Source organism: Lacerta agilis, chromosome 2, assembly GCF_009819535.1.
Source record: "Lacerta agilis isolate rLacAgi1 chromosome 2, rLacAgi1.pri, whole genome shotgun sequence".
Lineage (NCBI taxonomy): Eukaryota > Metazoa > Chordata > Lepidosauria > Squamata > Lacertidae > Lacerta > Lacerta agilis.
This window is the reverse complement of record NC_046313.1, coordinates 107,264,296-107,284,311: the sequence shown is the minus strand read 5'-3', so window position 1 is coordinate 107,284,311 and position 20,016 is coordinate 107,264,296. Positions and strand designations below refer to the sequence as shown.

The 20,016-nt window shown below is 43.9% G+C and overlaps 2 protein-coding genes across 2 annotated transcripts in view; one reads left to right on the top strand and one right to left on the bottom strand.

Annotated features, from left to right (window-relative positions):
* Positions 1-20,016, top strand: part of LOC117042396 (oocyte zinc finger protein XlCOF6-like) — a 449,944-nt gene that overhangs the window by 187,831 nt on the left and 242,097 nt on the right. The window lies entirely within an intron of this gene.
* LOC117042136 lies at positions 12,835-19,304 on the bottom strand. The gene is made up of 4 exons (XM_033141626.1): positions 18,812-19,304; positions 17,137-17,241; positions 15,645-15,719; positions 12,835-13,470 (listed from the first exon to the last, which is right to left on the bottom strand). The coding sequence occupies exons 1-4, from the start codon at positions 19,302-19,304 to the stop codon at positions 12,983-12,985; spliced, it is 1,161 nt and encodes a 386-aa protein (XP_032997517.1). The 3' UTR covers positions 12,835-12,982.

Genomic DNA, 20,016 nt, shown 5'->3' with positions numbered 1-20,016 from the left:
AAAAAAAAGGGGGGGAAATTCCCCATCTTCCTGAGAAATCCCTTTGCTTAAACCGCTATAAATGTGAATGCTTACAACCCCGCACACTTCCTTGACTCCCTTCTACCATGCATTCTTAGGCATTACATTGCTCCCATCTCTTTTCCTTCAGGCTGTTTTCATTCCCTTCACTCCTCGAATGCAGGCATGATAACAATACTTTTATTGTATTTTAACACGTATTTTTTATACACCTCCCATTTGCCAGTAAAGTTCTGCTTTGTATTTCCTCTCAGATTGTTTGTCAACAGAGCCATCTCTGCATATTCTTGTAGTTTGATTTGCCACTCAGTAACCGTTGGCGCTTCTTGCTCTTTCCATCTTTTTGCTATTACTGTTCTTGCCGCTGCAACTGCATACAAAAAGACTTCTTTCAACTTGTTTGGGATCACCTTGTCAACCATACTTAATAAAAAAAATTCTGGTCTTTTCACAAAAGAAATTGCCATCATCTTTTTCATTTCACTGTATACCTCCCCCCAAAAAACTTTGATTTTTACACATCGCCACCACATATGCATTAGGTCACCATATTCAGATCCGCATCTCCAGCAGACATTTGCAAGACTTCTATTCATTTTGGCAAGTCTGGCTGGTGTAAGATACCACCTATGTGCCATCTTCATCATATTTTCTCTTATATTATAGTTTGCGGTGAATCTTAAATTGACCTGCCACAGCTTTTCCCACTGCTCGAACAAAATTGGATACCCAAAGTCTTGGGCCCATTTAGTCATGGCAGCCGTTACCATCTCGTCCATTACTTCGTAGTCTAGCAAGATCTTATATATGCGGGAAATTAGCTTATTTTTCCTATTTAACACTTCCTTTTCAAATATAGAAGGTTCTTTCCCAAACCCGCAAATCTTGTCTTTTTTAAACGTTTCGTTAATTTGAAAGTAATCCAGCCAGGTTGAGAGTTGGTCTTTAATCTCCTCATAGTTTTTAAGTGCTAATTTCCCTTGCCTTTCTGTTAACAGATTATTGTATGTGATCCACTCTTCCTTTTGATTATTTATTCTTTTTAATGCTGTGGCCTCGAGCGGGGAGATCCATTTTGGTGTTGCCCTTTCTAAATATCTTTGATATTTATCCCAAACTCTGAAGAGTGCGTTCCTTATAATATGACTGCAGAAGCCTCTGTGTACCTTTACTTTACCATAATTCAGATACGCGTGCCAGCCAAAACGTAGGTCGTGTCCCTCTAAGTCCAGGATTTCCCAATTTCTTAACAAGCACCAGTCCTTTAACCATACCAGACATGCCGCTTCGTAATAAATCTTGAGGTCTGGCAAGCCAAAACCGCCTTTATCAATCGTATTAATCAATATCTTATGTTTTATTCGCGGTCTTTTGCCCTTCCACAAGAATTTTGAGATTTCCTTTTGCCACTTCTCGATATTATTAGTTTTACCTATAATTGGGATTGTCTGAAACAAAAACATTAATTTTGGCAACGCGTTCATTTTAATTGCTGCAATACGGCCCAAAAAAGATAGATTCAACCTGTTCCATATCTCCATCTGTTTTTGAATTTCAGTCCAGCATTTAATATAGTTGTCGTTATATAAGTTTATGTTCTTTGCCGTTATCAATATTCCTAAGTATTTTATTTTGGGATAAATTTTGATCTGTGTTACCCTTTCCAATTCTTCCTTTTGAGCCTTCGATAGGTTTTTAACTAGTAGTTTGGTCTTATTTATGTTCAATCTAAAGCCAGAAACCCTGCCATATTCTTGTATTAATTCTAGGACCTTCGTCAGACTTCGGATTGGATACTCCGTGGTGATTATTAAGTCGTCTGCAAAAGCCCTAAGTTTATAGCTTCTCTGCCCCAGTGTTATTCCTTTTACATCTTTTTCCTCCCTTATTCGTTTACATAAGATTTCCAATGTTAATATAAAAATCAATGGAGACAAGGGGCACCCTTGTCTAACCCCTTTTTTTATTTCACAATCTTGTGTAAGATTGCCGTTTATTATAATCTTGGCCTTCTGTTTAGAATAGATTGCCTCTATTCCCTTCACATAGCTTTCTCCAAATTCCATGTGGTTCAATATTTCTAGCATAAATCTCCACGATACCCTGTCAAACGCTTTTTCCGCGTCTACGGCCATGAAGGCTGCTTGTTTATTAATGTTTAAATCTAAATACTCCAGTAGGTTTATTATGTTTCTAGTATTGGTATATATGTGCCTCCCTGGTAGGAATCCGGCCTGGTCTTCGTGGATTGATGTCAGTAGAATTTTCTTTGTTCTTTCTGCCATTATACTTGCGAAGAGTTTATAATCGTTATTCAGAAGGGCAATTGGTCTATAATTGCTCATCATTTCAGGATCACCTCCCTGTTTAGGGATTAGAGCTATATAACTATGGCTCCAGGATTCCGGCATAGATCCCTCTATTAAGATATTGTTCATAACGTTTTTTAACGGCTCAAATAGAATATCCTCTAGTTTTTTATAATATATAGCTGATAGGCCATCAGGTCCCGGTGACTTTCCTGATTTTGCTTCTTTTATTGCCACTTGCAACTCATACGGTGTTATTGGGGCATTTAATAGTTCTCTTTGTTCTTTAGTAAGTTTTTGTAAACAGTTTTGCTTTAAGTAATTTTTAATCTCCAGGGGTGTCTCCTTCCCTTCACTATATAATTCTCTGTAGAATTTAACAAATCCATCCTCAATTCCTTTGGGGTTTGTAACTGTTTCTCCCTCCACTTTAATTCTGTTTATGATTCTCTCTGCCTCTCTCTTTTTAAGTTGCCAGGCTAATAACTTTCCTGGTTTGTTAGCGTGTTCAAAATATTTTTGCTTTGAGAATCTTAATTTCCAATCTAGTTCTTCATTGATTAACATTGAGTATTGTGATTGCATAACTTTTATATCTCTTTGGATCTCTGCACTATCTGGTTTCTCATACAGTTCCCTCTCCTTCTTTTTTATATTATCCACTAACTCTTGCTTCTTTTTTTCCTTTAATTTCTTTTGGATTATACTTTGCTGAATAAAAAAACCTCTCAGTACAGCCTTGCTGGTATCCCATACAATTTTTAACTCTGTGCCTTGATTCAAATTAAATTCAAAGAATTCTTTTAATGTCTTTTTTGCATTTTCGATTATTTTTTCATCCTTGATTAATGACTCGTTTAACCTCCATCTAGTTACTTTTCTTTTCTCCCAGCTAAGAACTGCCTGTACTGCACTGTGATCCGATAATGTCCTGGGCTGTATTTCCGTTTTGCGAATTTTGATTGTCAGATCTTTAGTTAACCAAATAGCATCGATCCTTCCTGCTGATTTGTTGGGGTATGAGAAGTATGTAAAATCTTTGTTTAATGGGTTTTTAATTCTCCATGCATCTTCTAAGCTTAGCAAATCAATTAATTGAAAAAAAGATGTTGGTAATTTGATTTGCTTTTTTTTTGGTGTCTTTACGGATCTGTCCAATTCTGGATACACCACTCCATTTTGGTCTCCCAAAAAAATAATTTTTTCTCCAATGCATCCTTCCACCTCCTTACTAAGTTTATGAAAAAATTGACTTTTTTTTTCATTTGGTGCATAGAACCCAATTACTTTAATTCTCTCCCCCTGAACTGTTATCTCTACAATCACAACTCTCCCTTGCACATCTGTATGTATTAGTTTAGGTTCCAGATATGATTTTGCATAAATTACCACGCCATTTTTTTTAGACGTACCTGAGGCCACAAAATCAATTCCAAGTTTTTTGCTGGATAGAACTCTGATATGTTGTTTTTTAATATGCGTCTCTTGCAAGCAAATCAAATCATATTTCTGTTTACTGAGAATGTGCTCTACCTTGTTCCTTTTCTTTTTTTCGTTCAAACCATTTACATTCCACGTAACAATCTTTAACTCCATTAGTTCCTTTATTGAGTAAACAACTTTTTTTTTCTTTTTTTTCTTTTTTTAAGAGGTAAAATCAGAATAATGAGAGTAAGGAGCGTTAGAGGCAAGTAAGGTATTAAAAAAAGGAGTAAACGGAAGAAAAAAAAGAAAATAATAGAAAAAGAAAAAGGAAAGAATCAAGAAGAAGCAACCACTAGGTTGATCTCTGCTCAACCAAACACTATATCTCTTCTGGACGAGATTTAAGGCTCTTCTTCCTCTGATGACTTTTTAGCCTCATCTGTCCCTCCTCCCAATTGTCGTTTACCACCCAACTCCTCTCTATAAGTCCTCCAGAATCTCTCGGCGTCGGCCCAAGTAACGAATCTCCTCCTCTTGCCCTTAAAGAAAAACGAGATTCCCTCAGGGAATTCCCATCTATGTACTATTGATTTTTTCCTAAGAGCTTCGACTAAGGGTTTGTATTTGTCCCTCTTCCTCAAAAGTCTAGATGGGACTATCTTATGTATAATCACTTCAGACTCTTGAATTCTAAATTTTTTCTTACTACATGTCTGTAAGATTCTGTCTCTAATCTCCATGCTGACAAATGTTACCAGACAGTCCCCCGGCCAGTTATTTTCCTTTGCGATTCTTGATTTAATTCTAAATGCCCTCTCGATTTTACCCTCCATCTCCCTCTCCTCCATTCCCATCCACTTAGCTAATTCTGTAATCACTTTCTGTTGTAATGCTTCGTCGGGTTCTTCTGGAATAGATCTAAACCTCAGTGTTTTTTCTCTACGATGCATTTCGATCATCGAATTAGAAAGGAGGTGTGTACGGTGCAAGTCAGTTTCCCCCGTCAATAAATGGAAGGGTCACTCCCTCAGGTGGAGGTTCCAGGAACCCAGGGTCAGGAAGAAACAGTAGTTAAGCTGCTTGGAATACTTCCAACAGCAGGAAATCTTCCTGTGGTACGTGTGGCCTATACGTTGATCCCCAAAGGTGGAGAGCAGAGAAATGATGCCCCACGAGAACACCACGCAAAGAGAGAATACACTGAGTTTTCTAGGTGTTAGCATCATGTTAACTATACTTTACATGGTGGTGGTATTTCTTTTCCTATTGAGGCACCTACAGGAGCGTAGGTTGCGGGGAGGGACCCAAAGGAAATTGCTCGGTACGCATGTCAGGCCCCATAGATGCAAAAGGTGAAAAATGCCTTTGATACCCATCCCATTGAACCTGATTGCTTTAAATACGAACATGCATACCATTGCGGGAGAGTTAATGATGTTACTACCCCTATAAATGGAGAGGAGGTGCTACCTGATAGTGGCTCACAATTAGTCTCCATGGCCGAGGACCATATCTGTTTGTTATTTTGTTATCAATTTACATGGCCCCTTGTTTAGCCCAATGTGTCCAAAAGTGTATTTCTGATTCTGTGCAAAGGATAACTGATCCCTATAAAATGACCCTGTATCGCAGTTTGGCTCAGGAGGATTCGTCAGACGAACTCGTACTTGGAAAGTCCGAGTTGTCTGAAGAGAAAAGGAGGGAATGAAGGGGACAGTTCAAATAGCTAAATATCCCATATTGATTATAAATGCCTTAATTGCTTTTCTAACCTGTTTAAAATATATAATTTTTCTGTATTGCTGAATATTAAGAGAGACAGTCTCTTAGAGGCAGAGACCTTGGAAAAGGAATGTGCCTAATGTTGCTTCTTCAACTATTTCTGGGAAATCAGCCAAAACTAGCCAGCAGCTTCAAAGTTTTGATAACGGTGTACGGTCTGGAATTAAACAATGGCCTGTTAATACAGAAATAGCACCTTGGCTGTTACCATAGAAACACCATCACGAGAGAGGGGGACGGAAAGCCCCTTTTAAGGAATATGCCGTTAATTGTGGTTAGCCTTTAATGGGCTTAAGAGCTGGTCTTGTTGATTGATCATACTGGAGGCATCAGGCTTGTTGGAGTTGTGTATCCATTACATGTATTGGTATGTATTGATTTATATTTGTGTATTGTTCCTATGGGTCTTTGGGAGAGGGGCAGCTCTGAGTTGTGTGAGCAAGGGGGGCTCTCAGCCTTGGACGGGATGTATGCGCTTTCTGAGCAGACAGGAGGAATGCAGCTGGAGTTGGCTCCTGCCACCTGTATTAATATTGTATTCAGTCCATTAAGATGTAAGGTATTTCCTAGTTAGTAGACTCATCCCCCTGCATGGGTATTATTGATTTATGCTTTTGTATTTCCTATCTAATGCAATAAGTATTATTGCCGGTTAACTGAAGTTATGCTTTCTTGCTGATTAGGCACACACACATGCCCTATGAATAGCATACAATAGCGGATCTGTGTGCTGACAAGCTAGGTGATGTTGCTATATTTCTGGGAAGTCTGCCAAGTACATTCAAAGCTCGCCAGGTACACATTCCCAGACTGGAGAGAGCGAGTTGGGGAGGCTTTGGGAGGTTGTACTCCTAAGGAACATGTGAACCTTGAGCCAATTTTCGGTTTCTATTTTCGGTTTCTGTATTGTCTTTATAAGCAGTACGCGCCAGTCTCTCAGTGCTCAGTCCAACTTTTGGATTGTGCCTTTTGCTTTACATATGTAACTCAAAATAAATCCTGCTGAACCCTGCATGGTGTTTTGCCTCTTCGTGTTCCTGAATCCACCGCTCAAGAGCTCAAGAGCCCATTATGGTCTTACAATGGCACCTCCACATTAAGTGTTCGTCTTGATTATTAACTGCATGTTCGATTGCTACTTTTATTTCTTGCCTTGCATTTTTATTGTTTTACAGTGGGTTTTTTTTAATTCTACAGAATGCAAACGGTGACGAAGCAAAATGCAACGTAAGAAATGAAAGAAGTAGTAAAAATAAAACTAAAAACCTAGCACAGTGCAAATTACAATAGCTACAACAGGCAAAATAATTAAAATAATCCAGTGGTCTGCTAAGACCACCAGCTATTTTCAAGTAGTCTATGGGAATGAGGAGAAGTCTGAGAATCACTGGGGGGGGGGGTTGGAGGGGGGGTCAAAAAAGTATAAAAACTAGTGCTTCCCAGCATAAATCCCAAAACTGCTTTTTATTTTTTAAAAAAATACCAGTGTCAGCAAATATAGCACATAAATGGGAATTTATAAATGTTCTAAATTCCACTGTGCTTTTCTCCTGCTTTTCTATTCTGCAGATTTTTCATATTCTTGAGGTTTTCCATTTATATGGTGCTATTTCTTATTGCTCTACCTGTGTTTTGCATTGCATGTTGCTTAGAAACTGTGATACTTAAGGAGGTATATAAATTATTTTTAAAATTAAATATTTGGGGCGTAAAAAACAAAACAAAATAGGAACTTTTTGAAGGTGCGAAGTGTAAGCGAGTAAGCACACAACAAACAAACAAACAAACAAACAGCTTTGCATCTTGCTCCTCCCTCCTTACCTTGACCCCAGTCTCAGAACTCCTCTGTCTGCGAAACCTTTTTGCTTTGAGGCGGAGAGGATAACACAAGACAACCGGAGGCAGTGCCGCAAAATGCACATTTGCAGTTATCGCGCACACACGCAAGGGAACTTACACAAAGGCCAAGACAGACTCAGGATATCAAGCAAAGCCGCAAGATAAGGCTCCTGGTGGAAACTCGAGACCACACTTCCATCCACACAGGACATGAAACAGCGGAATAAACAGACCTGCTAGCTAATCGGACCTCGCCAGTCTTCAGGTTTCCGTGTCTGTGAAGTTGACAGCAGCCTCCAGGCAGAGACTTCGCATCAATGTTTCTTGCCACTTCTCTCCTCAGGTGGTTTTATAGCCTGTCCTTGACACTACGCCATCCGATGCAATCCTAACTGCTTACTCGGGTGTGACTTTGGGGTGTGACTTTTTTTTTGGCAAGGCCAAACTCTGCAAAATGAAACCTCTCTTACAAGCGGTTGTATTTATGTAAACGGACTTGGCCCGTATTTATGAGCTATGTTATCAGGGGAAAGCGAGGCGAGGTGGTTGCCTCAGGGCGGCACCCTGGAAAGATGTGAGAGGGCCGACCGCCTGGGGGGGGGGGCAGAGAAGCCTCCTCAGGGAAGGGACCGCGAGGGTCCTCTAGTCCAACCATAGGAGCCAACTCCAGGGGGCCGACAGTAATACAATTGTGAGGGCCAGGCAATGAAGAAAGCCGGCAAAATACAGTATTGCACTTCTAAATAAAAGACCAGATCACCAGCTGGCATGAGTTTGTATTTCGTACTCTCTAAGAATAATTGAGCTAAACTGATATTCACCAAGGAAAAGTCAAATCACAAAGAATTGACCGAGCTGAATGAATCGGTGCAGAATGACATCTGGTAAGGCAGTATGATGTGTAGTTTTCTAGTTGCTTCTCCAGACATCCGGCATGAAACTCATCCCATATTTAGGTAAAGGTAAAGGGACCCCTGACCATTAGGTCCAGTCGTGTCCGACTCGGGTTGCGGTGCTCATCTCGCTTTACTGGCCGATAGAGCCGGCGTACAGCTTCCGGGTCATGTGGCCAGCATGACAAAACCGCTTCTGGCGAACCAGAGCAGCGCACGGAAACGCCGTTTACCTTCTCGCCGGAGCGGTACCTATTTATCTACTTGTACTTTGACGTGCTTTCGAACTGCTAGGTGGGCAGTTTTACTGTCCATAATTTTACCATATTTACCGTGCCTTAGGTCCGTATAGTTAAAGCTATGGTTTTCCCAGTAGTAATGTACGGAGGTGAGAGCTGGACCATAAAGAAGGCTGATCGCCGAAGAATCGATGCTTTTGAATTATGGTGCTGGAGGAGACTCTTGAGAGTCCCATGGACTGCAAGAAGATCAAACCTATCCATTCTTAAAGAAATCAGCCCTGAGTGCTCACTGGAAGGGCAGATCCTGAAGTTGAGGCTCCAGTACTTTGGCCTCCTCATGAGAAGGGAAGACTCCCTGGAAAAGACCCTGATGTTGGGAAAGATGGAGGGCACAAGGAGAAGCGGACGACAGAGGATGAGATGGTTGGACAGTGTTCTCGAAGCTACTAACATGAGTTTGGCCAAACTGCGAGAGGCAGTGAAGGATAGGCGTGCCTGGCGTGCTCTGGTCCATGGGGTCACGAAGAGTCGGACACGACTGAACGACTGAACAACAACAACAACAACAACAATACAATTTTGTTTGTTATTATGATATATATTTCTGTGTTTTTATATTGTAAACCATCATGGGATCCTTGGATGAAGGGTGGTGCAGAAATTTATTTAATAATAATTACAACTAACAACAATTAACTAACACCTACCGGTAACTAACTAAAAAGAAAATTAATTAATAATAACTAACTACAACTAACAACTAAATTAAAAATAACAAGAAATTTAATTAATAAGCAGCAGTTCAGCTCTACTCCCTGCAGCCAGCCAGCGAGGCACCCTTGGGGGCTTGGAGGCAGAGGTTCCAGCTTCTGCCGCCTGAGGAAAATCTTCCCCAGTCTGCCCAACTGTAGGGCCGAGTCCCTTCCCGCTGAAATCAATGGGACAAGTTAATCATCGCGAGTCATGACTTCAGGCCCATTGATTTGCACAAGGCCACATCTGCAATAGACTCAAAACCAGGCTTCCTCAAACTCGGCCCTCCAGATGTTTTGAGACTACAATTCCCATCATCCCTGACCACCGGTCCTGCTAGCTAGGGATCATGGGAGTTGTAGGCCAAAAACATCTGGAGGGCCGAGTTTGAGGAAGCCTGCGCAGTATCCCCCCTCTTTAAAACAGTCATGGCTAGCCCCTCAAAAGAACCCTGTAAAAGAACTGTAGTTTATTATAAAGGTACTGAGAATTACTAGGACATCTCTAGGTCTCCTCACAGAGCTCTCATTCACACGGGAAGCTGTGTGAAGCTCTGTGAGGGGAACAGGGGCGTCTCTCCTAACAATTCTCAGAAACCTAAACGAACTCCAGTTCTCAGGATTTTATTACGGTAAAGCCATGACTGTTTAGAGGGGTATGGTGCTATTTTAAATGTATAATATGGATGGGGCTCCAGTCTAGAGGGATGCAGCCCATCTTTCGAGGGCACTTCTCTTGTTGCCACTTTCAGGTTTATATGACTTATCGTAAGGCCAACTAAAGGTTTTATGGCTTTCAGCCTAGCATTTCCAATCTCAAAGGTAAACTTGGGACTTTCCAGCTGCATGTTTAAAACCCGGGTACAAAGGTCCATCAAGTACAGATGGGCAAATGTCTCAATTTCTGTTTCAGTTTCTCATTTTTCCAATCTCAAACTCCGTTCTCCACATTCGTTTCTGGTGTTTTTATTGTTAAAGGACTCGTGAAAGTTAATTAGCATTTTAATGTCCCCTTCTCCAAATATATACATTTTTGCAAAGCAATTTTGCCTAACGTAACGCATATGTGCATGTTTTTCTGACTCATTATACGCATTTGTATGCACACTTTACATCAGTGCATGCACTTTTGCACACACAAATGGACAGCTGCATTGCAAAATCTGGAGAAGCGCAGGATTCAAAGGATGGCTGCGTTTCAGTTCTTGTGCTGTTTCAGAAAGTGTGAATTGGGTAGGCTCAGCTTGAGATGCAAAATGAATCAAACCTCTCCCCCTCCCATTCCATACCCTCAGATCACCTTAGTGATCCCAGGACCAGCCCGTCTACATTGCAATGGTACATCTTCCCTATCCACTCTCAAGGAATCACAGAAAGGTGACATAGAAATTTTGTAAATATTTTTTTTTTTTTAATGAAGTCCTCTGTCAAAGATCTCTGAAGCTTCCAGGCTGATTGCAAGTGTGAAAGTTGAAGATGGGAAAAAGCTGTGTCGGTGGATGATTCAGCTAGAGCTCATAGCAGACACCTGGAAAATTGGGAGTATATGTTTTTGTGCAGGAGTGAAATTGTCTCACCAGCTCTATTTGGTTTCCATGATAACATGGCGGTTGTTTTCTGAAGGCAGCCCTGTATAGGGAGGTTTTTAATGTTTAATTATGTTTGTTTACATGCTGGAAGCCACACAGATTGGCTGGGGAAACCCAGTCAGAGTACAAATAATAAAATTATCATCGTTAACCCCCGCAACTGTTTTTAACCAAGTGGTTCAAAGGGTCAGCTCAGGAAACTGAAACTTAGGAGAAAAAGAAAGCTGGTGATTATGAGAAAACAGAAACCACAGGGTGGAAACTCCATAGCTCTTCTGCGGCAGTTGCTCTTTAACTGTTTATTTCCAAAGGAACGAATGATAAAAAAAAAACAGCAACCACGGATGCACAAGACTCTCTACATTTAGAGAAGTGTTCCCGCCATTTTAAAACAGGCATGGCTTCCCCCAAGGAATCCTGGGAAATGTAATCTGTTAAAAAGTGTTGCCGGGAGATCCCTATTCCACTCTCAGAACAACCATGCCCAGTTCCCCGGAGAGGAGGATTGTTAAACCACTCCAGAAACTGTTTTGAGAAAACAAGAGGGAAGACGTAACACTCTAGTTAAGGACCGCAATACCTCAGGGACTGCCTCTTCTCACGTGAACCTACCCAGACCCTGAGATCATCTTCTGAGACCCTTCTTCGTATGCCTCCTCCTCGAGAGGTCCAGAGGGTGGCAACGCGAGAACAGGGCCTTCTCTGTGGTGGTTCCCCATCTGTGGAATGCTCTCCCCAGGGAAGTTCGCCTGGCACCTTCATTATACACCTATAGGCACCAGGCAAAAATGCTCCTTTTTAACCAGGCCTTTGGTTCAGATGATTGACCTTTTAAAACAGGGGTGGGGTTATTGGGTTGTTGTTTTTAATTTGATTCGGTATTTTATGGTTTTATATTTTGATTTTGTTCCGTGAACCACCCTGAGACCTCCGGGTATAAGGCGGTATATAAATTCCATCAATAGTAATAAATGAAATAGTAAGTGGCACCCTCCCTGTGGAACGCCCTCCCTTCAGCTAAAGATATACACAACCTTTAGAAGACATCTGAAGGCAGCCTTGTATCGGGAAGATTTTAATGTTTGATGTTCTATTATGTTTTTATATGTGCTTGAAGCCGCCACCATCTCTTACTCTAACCTACCTCACAGGGTTGTTGCTAGGGTTGCCAGGTCTGCTTCCAAAAAATAGCGGACAAGCAGGGTGGGGTGGGGTTTAAATTAAATTAAATTATATATTTTCTTACAAACATTTTAACACGTATTAAAAAACCATTTCATCATAAAGCTTTTGAATAAAAAAAAGTCCACTATCTTGTTAAAAAAAAAATAGTGAACATAATGCGAAAAAAGTGGACTGTCCACTCAAATAGTGGACACCTGGCAACCCTAGTTGTTGCAAGGAGGAAACGGGGAGATGGAAAATCCTGTATAGCCACCTTGAATTCCTTGGTATATAAATTCAATAATTAATAATAATTAAGCCAGGGGCTGGACGAACTCAAGTTTTTCAGCATGCATGGGAAGAAGAGGAGGAGTTTGGATTTGATATCCCGCTTTATCACTACCAGGAGTCTCATAGCGGCTAACATTCTCCTTTCTCTTTCTCCCCCATAACAAACACTCTGTGAGGTGAGTGGGGCTGAGGGACTTAGAATCATAGAGTTGGAGGAGACCACAAGGGCCACCCAGTCCAACCCCCTGCCAAGCAGGAAACACCATTCAAAGAAGTGTGACTAGCCCAAGGTCACCCAGCAGCTGCATGTGGAGGAGCGGAGACGCGAACCCGGTTCACCAGATTACGAGTCCACCGCTCTTAACCACTACACCACACTGGCTCTCCAGCTAGCTAGACAACTAAGGGCTCCCAACTAAAGGATGATTTCCTCCTGCTTTTCCCAATGGACCAGGGCGGTCTGACACCCTTTGTAAGTCACCTCTGAACTGTAAGCAGTTGGATGGGTGGGCCTGCAGAGAAACGGGTTCCTTTTTCCGCAACGAGTTTATTTCAAGCTACCCGTTCTTTCACAACAACCTGTTTTCAAAAACTTACTGGAAAAAGGTCTCTTGGTAAAAACACAAGTTTCCGTGGCCGCCGCTCGCGACCGCCATTTTGTGGGTCTCCCCGGGGCTAGGCCATGTGGTGCGCGTTGTTGGCGGGGAACAGCAGAGAGGACAGGTTGTTGGAATGCAACCGGCGGAGGGGGCTCCGCGGGCTGCAGTTCTCGTCATTCGGCCTCGCGTGGCCCCTCTGGGCCGTGGCGCTGTTGGGCACGCTGGGGCGAGGCGTCCTGGCCTGCGGGTGGCTCACAAAGGCGTCGGTGAGGCTGTTGAGGTTGGCGGCGAGTCCCTTCAGAACCTCGTTGTGGGCGCGCATCGTCTCCATAATCTGCCTCCTCTCCTCCCGGCACCCGGCCGCGTCCTGCCTCAGGGTTTTCAGGAGACTGAGCGCCACCTCTCTGTCGCGGCCCATCTCGAGGAGCAGCTCCTCCTGCTCCTCTCTCGACTGCTGCAGTAACTCCTGGAACAGGGTCTCGGCCCCCTTCCTCTTTTTGGGCCGCAGTATGGCAAAGTCAGCCAGGGGAGACCGGGCTGGTGGCGGGTGAGCCACGGGGGGTTCTGAGGGTGGGGGAAATACAAATGATAACTTTATTTATTTACTTATTTACTTTAACTTTTTAACAACAACAACAACAAAAGATGCATGCCCACACAGGTAGTATTATTTGGAGTCAGATGATCTAGCCCAACCCCCTACCAAGGCAGGGAATCCAGTACTACAGCATCAACTCAATTCAATTCAAATATAAAATAATTCTTATTAGAGTTTACAAAGAAAAATAGAAAGATTGTCAAATATCTTTTTTTGTCCAAAGTAAAGCATTAATCCAGAGGCAAGAGAGAGAAGAGGAAAAAGCAGGAGAGAGAAAGGGAGGGAGGGAGGGAGGGAGGGAGGAGAGATAAAGAAAAAGGAACTGAAAGAGTGAAAGTGAAAGAGGGGGGGGGGAAGCTAAATAACTTCCATTTTTTCCTCTGTCCGCTATATATAAACATTACTCACTTCATCCACTCCATTAGTATAACACCTAGTAAAGCCACTTTCTACAAACCATGATCTCCAATTCTCAAATCCAAATGTCATTATTTCATTTTCTTTTTCGTGCAAAAGGTCTATGAGCGTTTTCTGTCTTTAGTAAACGTTAACCATGACAGTACTGCGGCAGAGGTCCAGCCTCTGCTCAGAAACCCGTCAGCAACGGAGAACCCACCCCTTGCCGCTGCTGGAACAGTTTGCACCAGCCACCCGCAGTTCTAAGAGATAGCATGTGGTCAGGGAAAAGACCTTGTCCTGGCAAGTGTGTGTGTGTGAAAAAGACTTGATGGAAAGAAGGGCTCAATCTCTGACCAGAGCTGCTGGCTTTTCTCATGGGTCAACAGCACTCCAGGAGGGAGAAAACCTGATGCAACCGAGCCAAAGCTCTTTCCACATTACTCAAGAGTCCAGATCTGCTGGATCATCTTCAACTGAGTAACTGAGCACAGATCACAATGAGTTCTTCCATCCGTCTCAAATGGCTGAACCAATATTATTATCATCTTTTATTAGTCATCTAATGTGACTAATAACACGGGTGGTGCTGTGGGTTAAACTAAACTACAGACCCTAGGGCTTGCTGATCAGAAGGTCAGCGGTTCGAATCCCCACGACAGGGTGAGTTCCCGTTGCTCAGTCCCAGCTCCTGCCAACCTAGCAGTTCATATGATACAACCTAGCAGAACATATGATAGCCATGTTCAAATATATAAAAGGATGTCATATAGAAGAGGGAGAAAGGTTGTTTTCTGCTGCTCCAGAAAGTGGACACAGGGCAATGGATTCAAACTACAAGAAAGAAGATTCCACCTAAACATTAGGAAGAACTTCCTGACAGTAAGAGCTGTTCGACAGTGGAATTTGCTGCCAAGGAATGTGGTGGAGTCTCCTTCTTTGGAGGTCTTTAAGCGGAGGCTTGACAGCCATCTGTCAGGAATGCTTTGATGGTGTTTCCTGCTTGGCAGGGGGTTGGACTGGATGACCCTTGTGGTCTCTTCCAACTCTACGATTCTATGAAAGCACATCAAAGTGCAAGTAGATAAATAGGTACCACTCCAGTGGGAAGGTAAACGGCGTTTCTGTGCACTGCTCTGGTTCGCCGGCTTAGTCATGTTAACCACATGACCCGGAAGCTGTACGCCGGCTCCCTCGGCCAATAAAGCAAGATGAGCGCCGCAACCCCAGAATCGTCCGCGACTGGACCTAATGGTCAGGGGTCCCTTTACCTTTAATGTGAAAATAGTCTCCAGGCGACTAACAGACTAAAACTACAGAGTTCGAAAAAACTTAGTAATCATCACTGTGGTAACAAAAGAAAGCAACAGCCTCAAGAATTACAGTCATACCTTGGAAGAACAGAATCCACTCCGGAAGTCCGTTTGACTTCCAAAATGTTCGGAAACCAAAGCACGGCTTCTGATTGGCTGCAGGAACCTCCTGCGGCCAATTGGAAGTCGCAGAAGCCCCATTGGACGTTCGGCTTCCGGAAATAGTTTGTAAACTGGAACAGTCACTTCCGGGTTTGCGGCATTTGGGAGCCAAAACGTTCGAGAACTAAGCTGTTCGAAAACCAAGGTATGGACTGTACACCAATTGCAAGACCGGTAAAAACAGCAGCATATGGGCTGTGACTATTCTTGAATGTAAACTTACGTTGCGGACAAAACCAAACCAAGAGTTGTATTTAGACAATGCGTACCTGTGTTGACGGGGGCATCCTGGTGCAAGGGGCTTATTTGGTTAACTTGGGGTCTCTGATAATCCAGGTCTCTTCCTGTGGCAAAACGCAGGGAGAAAAACAAAGCAGAAACACCTGAGACCAAAGCAGGTTAGCAGAGCTGGGTTTGCACAACAGAAATGCACCGTTTGTTTTCTTTATTTAAAAAACTAGCTGTACCCGGCCACGTGTTGCTGTGGCTCTGAGTGGTTAAGTGGATGCAGCCCCGCTTCCCTGCCGGATTCAGAGTTGGGGGGTTCCTGAGGGAGGGGCCCTTTCCCTCCCCTCCCCCCTCTGTCAGACATTTCCCGTGAATATCTCTCCCCAACCCCGTACTGAAAGGAGACCCTGTTTTCACCTGCCTCACCACAGCTTCTCCCATTGAACTGCCGCCTGCCTCCTCTCCGTCTCCCCCCCCCCATAGTGGAAGGAGACCACGTTTTCGCCTGCCTCCCCACAGCTTCTCCCGTTGAACTCCCGCCTGCCTCCTCTCCTAGCAGAGAGGCTCCTTCCCCACGTTCCCCTCCAAGGCCCCCACTCAGACCAGCCCTGCTTCCCTGGCGGATTCAGAGTTGGAGGGTTCGTGAGGGAGGGGCCCTTTCCCTCCCCCCCCAGTCTCGGACATTTCCCTCAAATATCTCCCCCCCCCCCGTAGTGGAAGGAGTCTCCGTTTTTGCCTGCCTCCCCCCCAGCTTCTCCTGTTGAACTTCCGCATGCCTCCTCTCCATCTCCCCCCCCCCAATACTGGAGAGAGAGCCCATTTTTGCCTGCCTCCTCTCCCAGTGGAGAGGCTCCTTCTTCAAGATCCCCCCCTCAGACCATCCCTCTCCCAATCCCCCCCTTCTTCCTCCCTCAGAAACGGCTCCGGCTCCGCCCCCCCCGCAGGTAGAAGTTCTGGCTCCACCCCCCCACGACCCCGCTTCGTAAATCATAAACATTGAAATGGAATTACCGTGTGCTGCTTTTACGTCCAGCAGATGGCGCTGTTTTTGCCAAAAAGCATGTTTTTACCTGTCACAGGTGTGACATCTATTTAAGATAGGTTCCGTATTTTCCGGCGTATAAGACGACTGGGCGTATAAGACGACCCCCAACTTTTCCAGTTAAAATATAGAGTTTGAGATATACCCGACCACAGATTTTCCACCCGGCGTATAAGACGACCCCTGACTTTTGAGAAGATTTTCTTGGATTAAAAAGTAGTCTTATACGCCAGAATATACTGTATATAAAAACACTCCCCTATTCAAATGCAACGTTGTGTCAAAATTTCAAAGCAATCGGTGAAGGACTTTCTGAGATTTAATATTTTGAACAAACAAACATTTACATTTTTATTTAATTTTTATTTTCTGAAACAGAAAAAAGATTCATAGCAGCTACCATGCAGAACATTTCCACCACAATTTCTTCAGCACCCACAGGGCACAGCAACACACCTACCAAACTCACAGTTCAAGGGGCCAATTCTTACCACTGCCTTCATTGCTGTCTTCCTCCTTCATTGCTGCCACGTCGTTCTCCCCAGCCTCTGCCATGTCTTCCTCAGTACCATTCCCAGTCACCATTCCTGTGTCATCTGGAGAACAAAGCATGCAGGGGGAAAATACCCACCTGCTTACAGTCAAAGTTAAAACAGCCAGAGGAAAGAGACACAGAGACATGTTCCCGAGACACGGGTGGTGCTTTACTGATTATACAAATATTTCAGATACTTGGTTATGTTTGTAACGCAACTTAAGAAAATAATAAATAAATTCTTTTTTTAAAAAAAAAATGTGGCTCAGTTTTTTCTCTTTCATGCCAACCCTTGAACGCTTGACCCTCAACAATAATTCATGCAGGTGCTAAAATAATAGGATAGGTAAAGGTAAAGGGACCCCTGACCATTAGGTCCAGTCGTGTCCAACTCTGGGGCTGCGGCGCTCATCTCGCTTTATTGGCCGAGGGAGCTGGCGTACAGTTTCCAGGTCATGTGGCTAGCATGACTAAGCCGCTTCTGGCGAACCAGAGCACCGCACGGAAACGCCGTTTACCTTCCCGCCGGAGCAGTACCTATTTATCTACTTGCACTTTGATGTCCTTTCAAACTGCTAGGTGGGCAGGAGCTGGGACCGAGCAACGGGAAGGGATTCGAACTGCCAACCTTCTGGTCAGCAAGCCCTAGGCTCTGTGGTTTAACCCACAGTGCCACCCAAGTCCCTTAAAATAATAGGATATCACCAGGTAAAAATGAGCAATAGCCCAGGTCAGCCTTCCCCAAACTGGTCCCTCCCCCCTCGATGTTTAGACTACTGGCTGTAGCCCCAAACATCTGGGGGAAACTAGATTGGGGAAGGCTGGCCTAGTGAAACGGGTAAAAAAAGCTAAACCCCCCCCCCGCCACAATTTCATTTCAGTCCCACCGAGAGCTGAAAAAGATAATGTAGAGAATAGCGTTTATTCATGTACAGTGGTACCTTGGTTCTCAAACGCCTTGGTACTCAAACAACTTGGAACCCAAACACTACAAAACCCAGAAGTAAGTGTTCCGGTTTGTGGACTTTTTTCAGAAGCTGAACATGCTCCGTTTTTAGTGTTATACTTCCAATTTGAGTGCCACACTTCTGTTTTGAGTGTTATACTGAGGTCCATCTGTCTTTGCTAATTTTACATTTTTGTTTTCACGGCTCTTTTTGTTTTGTTTTTGTGACTGTGTGGAACCCAGTTCAGCTACTGAATGATTGATTGTGTGACTGCAGTACATTGTTTATTGCTTCCATTTTATGGATCAATGGTCTCGTTACGATAGTAAAATTCATGTTAAATTGCTGTTTTAAGGAAGTCTGGAACGGATGAATCCGTTTTGCATTACTTTCTATGGGAAAACACGCCTTGGTTTTTCGAACGCTTTGGTTTTTGGAACCGACTTCCGGAACGGATGAAGTCTGAGAACCGAGGTACCACTGTATGCTACAGAGCAAAACTGTAACTGCGGCAATTTTCTCTTGAGAAAGAAAACAGGAGGCTGCAATGCACACCGCCAATCAAACTCCCCCCCTAGAAATGCTCCCGTTGAGCTGGCATCGCTAAATATCGGTGTGGAAAAAAATTAAAATGACCGAATAGCATAAGCAGGACTCTGGGCAGCTGTGGCTGTGGAAACCTACCAGAGTCCTCTTGCTTGAGGTATTCTCCGACATTAACCACATGGACGTCCGGTGGGATGATTTCTTCCGCTGGCGGCTGCGGCTGTTCCTGCACTGCTTCCGGCTGCGGCACCAGGTGGAAGCTCAGGGTTCGCCCGACCCGGCTTGGCTTCATGCTCGCATTCCCTTGGAGAATGCGGTGCAGCTGTTCATAGAAAGGGCAGGTCACCTTGCTGCTCCCTGCCTTGGAGTTGTGATCAATCACACGCTTGTATTCCAGCCTCATCACTTTGGTCTTCGAGCGGCACTCCAAGGCGGTCCGGCGGTGACCCCGCGCGGCCATCTTCTGGGCGATGTATTCGAAGAAGTCTATGTTCTGGTGGCTGTTGCGAAGCTGGTCCTGTATTTTCTGCTCCCCCCAGATGTCCAGGAGATTCAAGGTTTCCTGGAGCCGCCACGAGACGCCACGGCCCTTGCGGCCGTTGCCGGTTCCCGCGCTGCCGTTGCCGGTCATCTATCAAAACGACAAGGAGGAAAATAGTGTTTCAAAACGCACAAAGAATGCATAAACCACAACCAACGGGGCCTTGAAAGCTAACCGATTTATTGCCGCCAGCTTCCGCGACCTAAAGATCGCTTCTTCAGGTGTGTAATGAATTCGTTGGTCTCTGAGGTGCCACAAGGGTTGTGGTTGCTGCAACAAACTGGCATAATGCCAGAAACTAAAGAGACCTCAAAAAAGCTAATCTAGCTCTATCACCTATCAATACAGGAAAACCACTAGTATAGTATCGCTGTTGTGTAGGGCAGGCATGTACAACAGGTATATCGTGATCTACCGGTAGATCACTGGATGTCTGTGGTAAATCACCAGTAGATCAGTGGCTCCCTCCAAAGAAGCTAAAAAACTTTGGCTCCCCTAAGAAAAAGCTCAACACCTTTGCCCTACACCCCTAAAATGACCTGAACCACCAAAAATAGGGCTTTCCTTCCTAAAAAAAAAAAAAAGCTAAACGTCACTTTCCTCTTCCCTAAAGAAGTTCAACAACTTTGACCTGAACCCCCCAAAAGGGAGTAGATCACTGCCAGTCTCTTGGAAGTTGGCCACCCCTGGTGTAGGGGAATGGAAAAGGGCTGTAACATCAGGTGTCGAAGAAATAAACAACTATCTGACTATTAGAATACATCTGAAGGCTGCCCTGCTTAGGGAAGTTTTTAATGTTTGA

What these genes read in the sequence shown, in the direction of transcription:
- LOC117042136 (XM_033141626.1), bottom strand. Translation starts at nt 19,304, where the DNA reads ATGACCGGCAACGGCAGCGCGGGAACCGGCAACGGCCGCAAGGGCCGT. An exon ending in CCTCAAGCAAGAGGACTCTG is followed by an intron (nt 17,242 to 18,811) that starts GTAGGTTTCCAC and finishes TTTGTTCTCCAG; the next exon opens with ATGACACAGGAATGGTGACT. An exon ending in GGATGCCCCCGTCAACACAG is followed by an intron (nt 13,471 to 15,644) that starts GTACGCATTGTC and finishes CCCCACCCTCAG; the next exon opens with AACCCCCCGTGGCTCACCCG.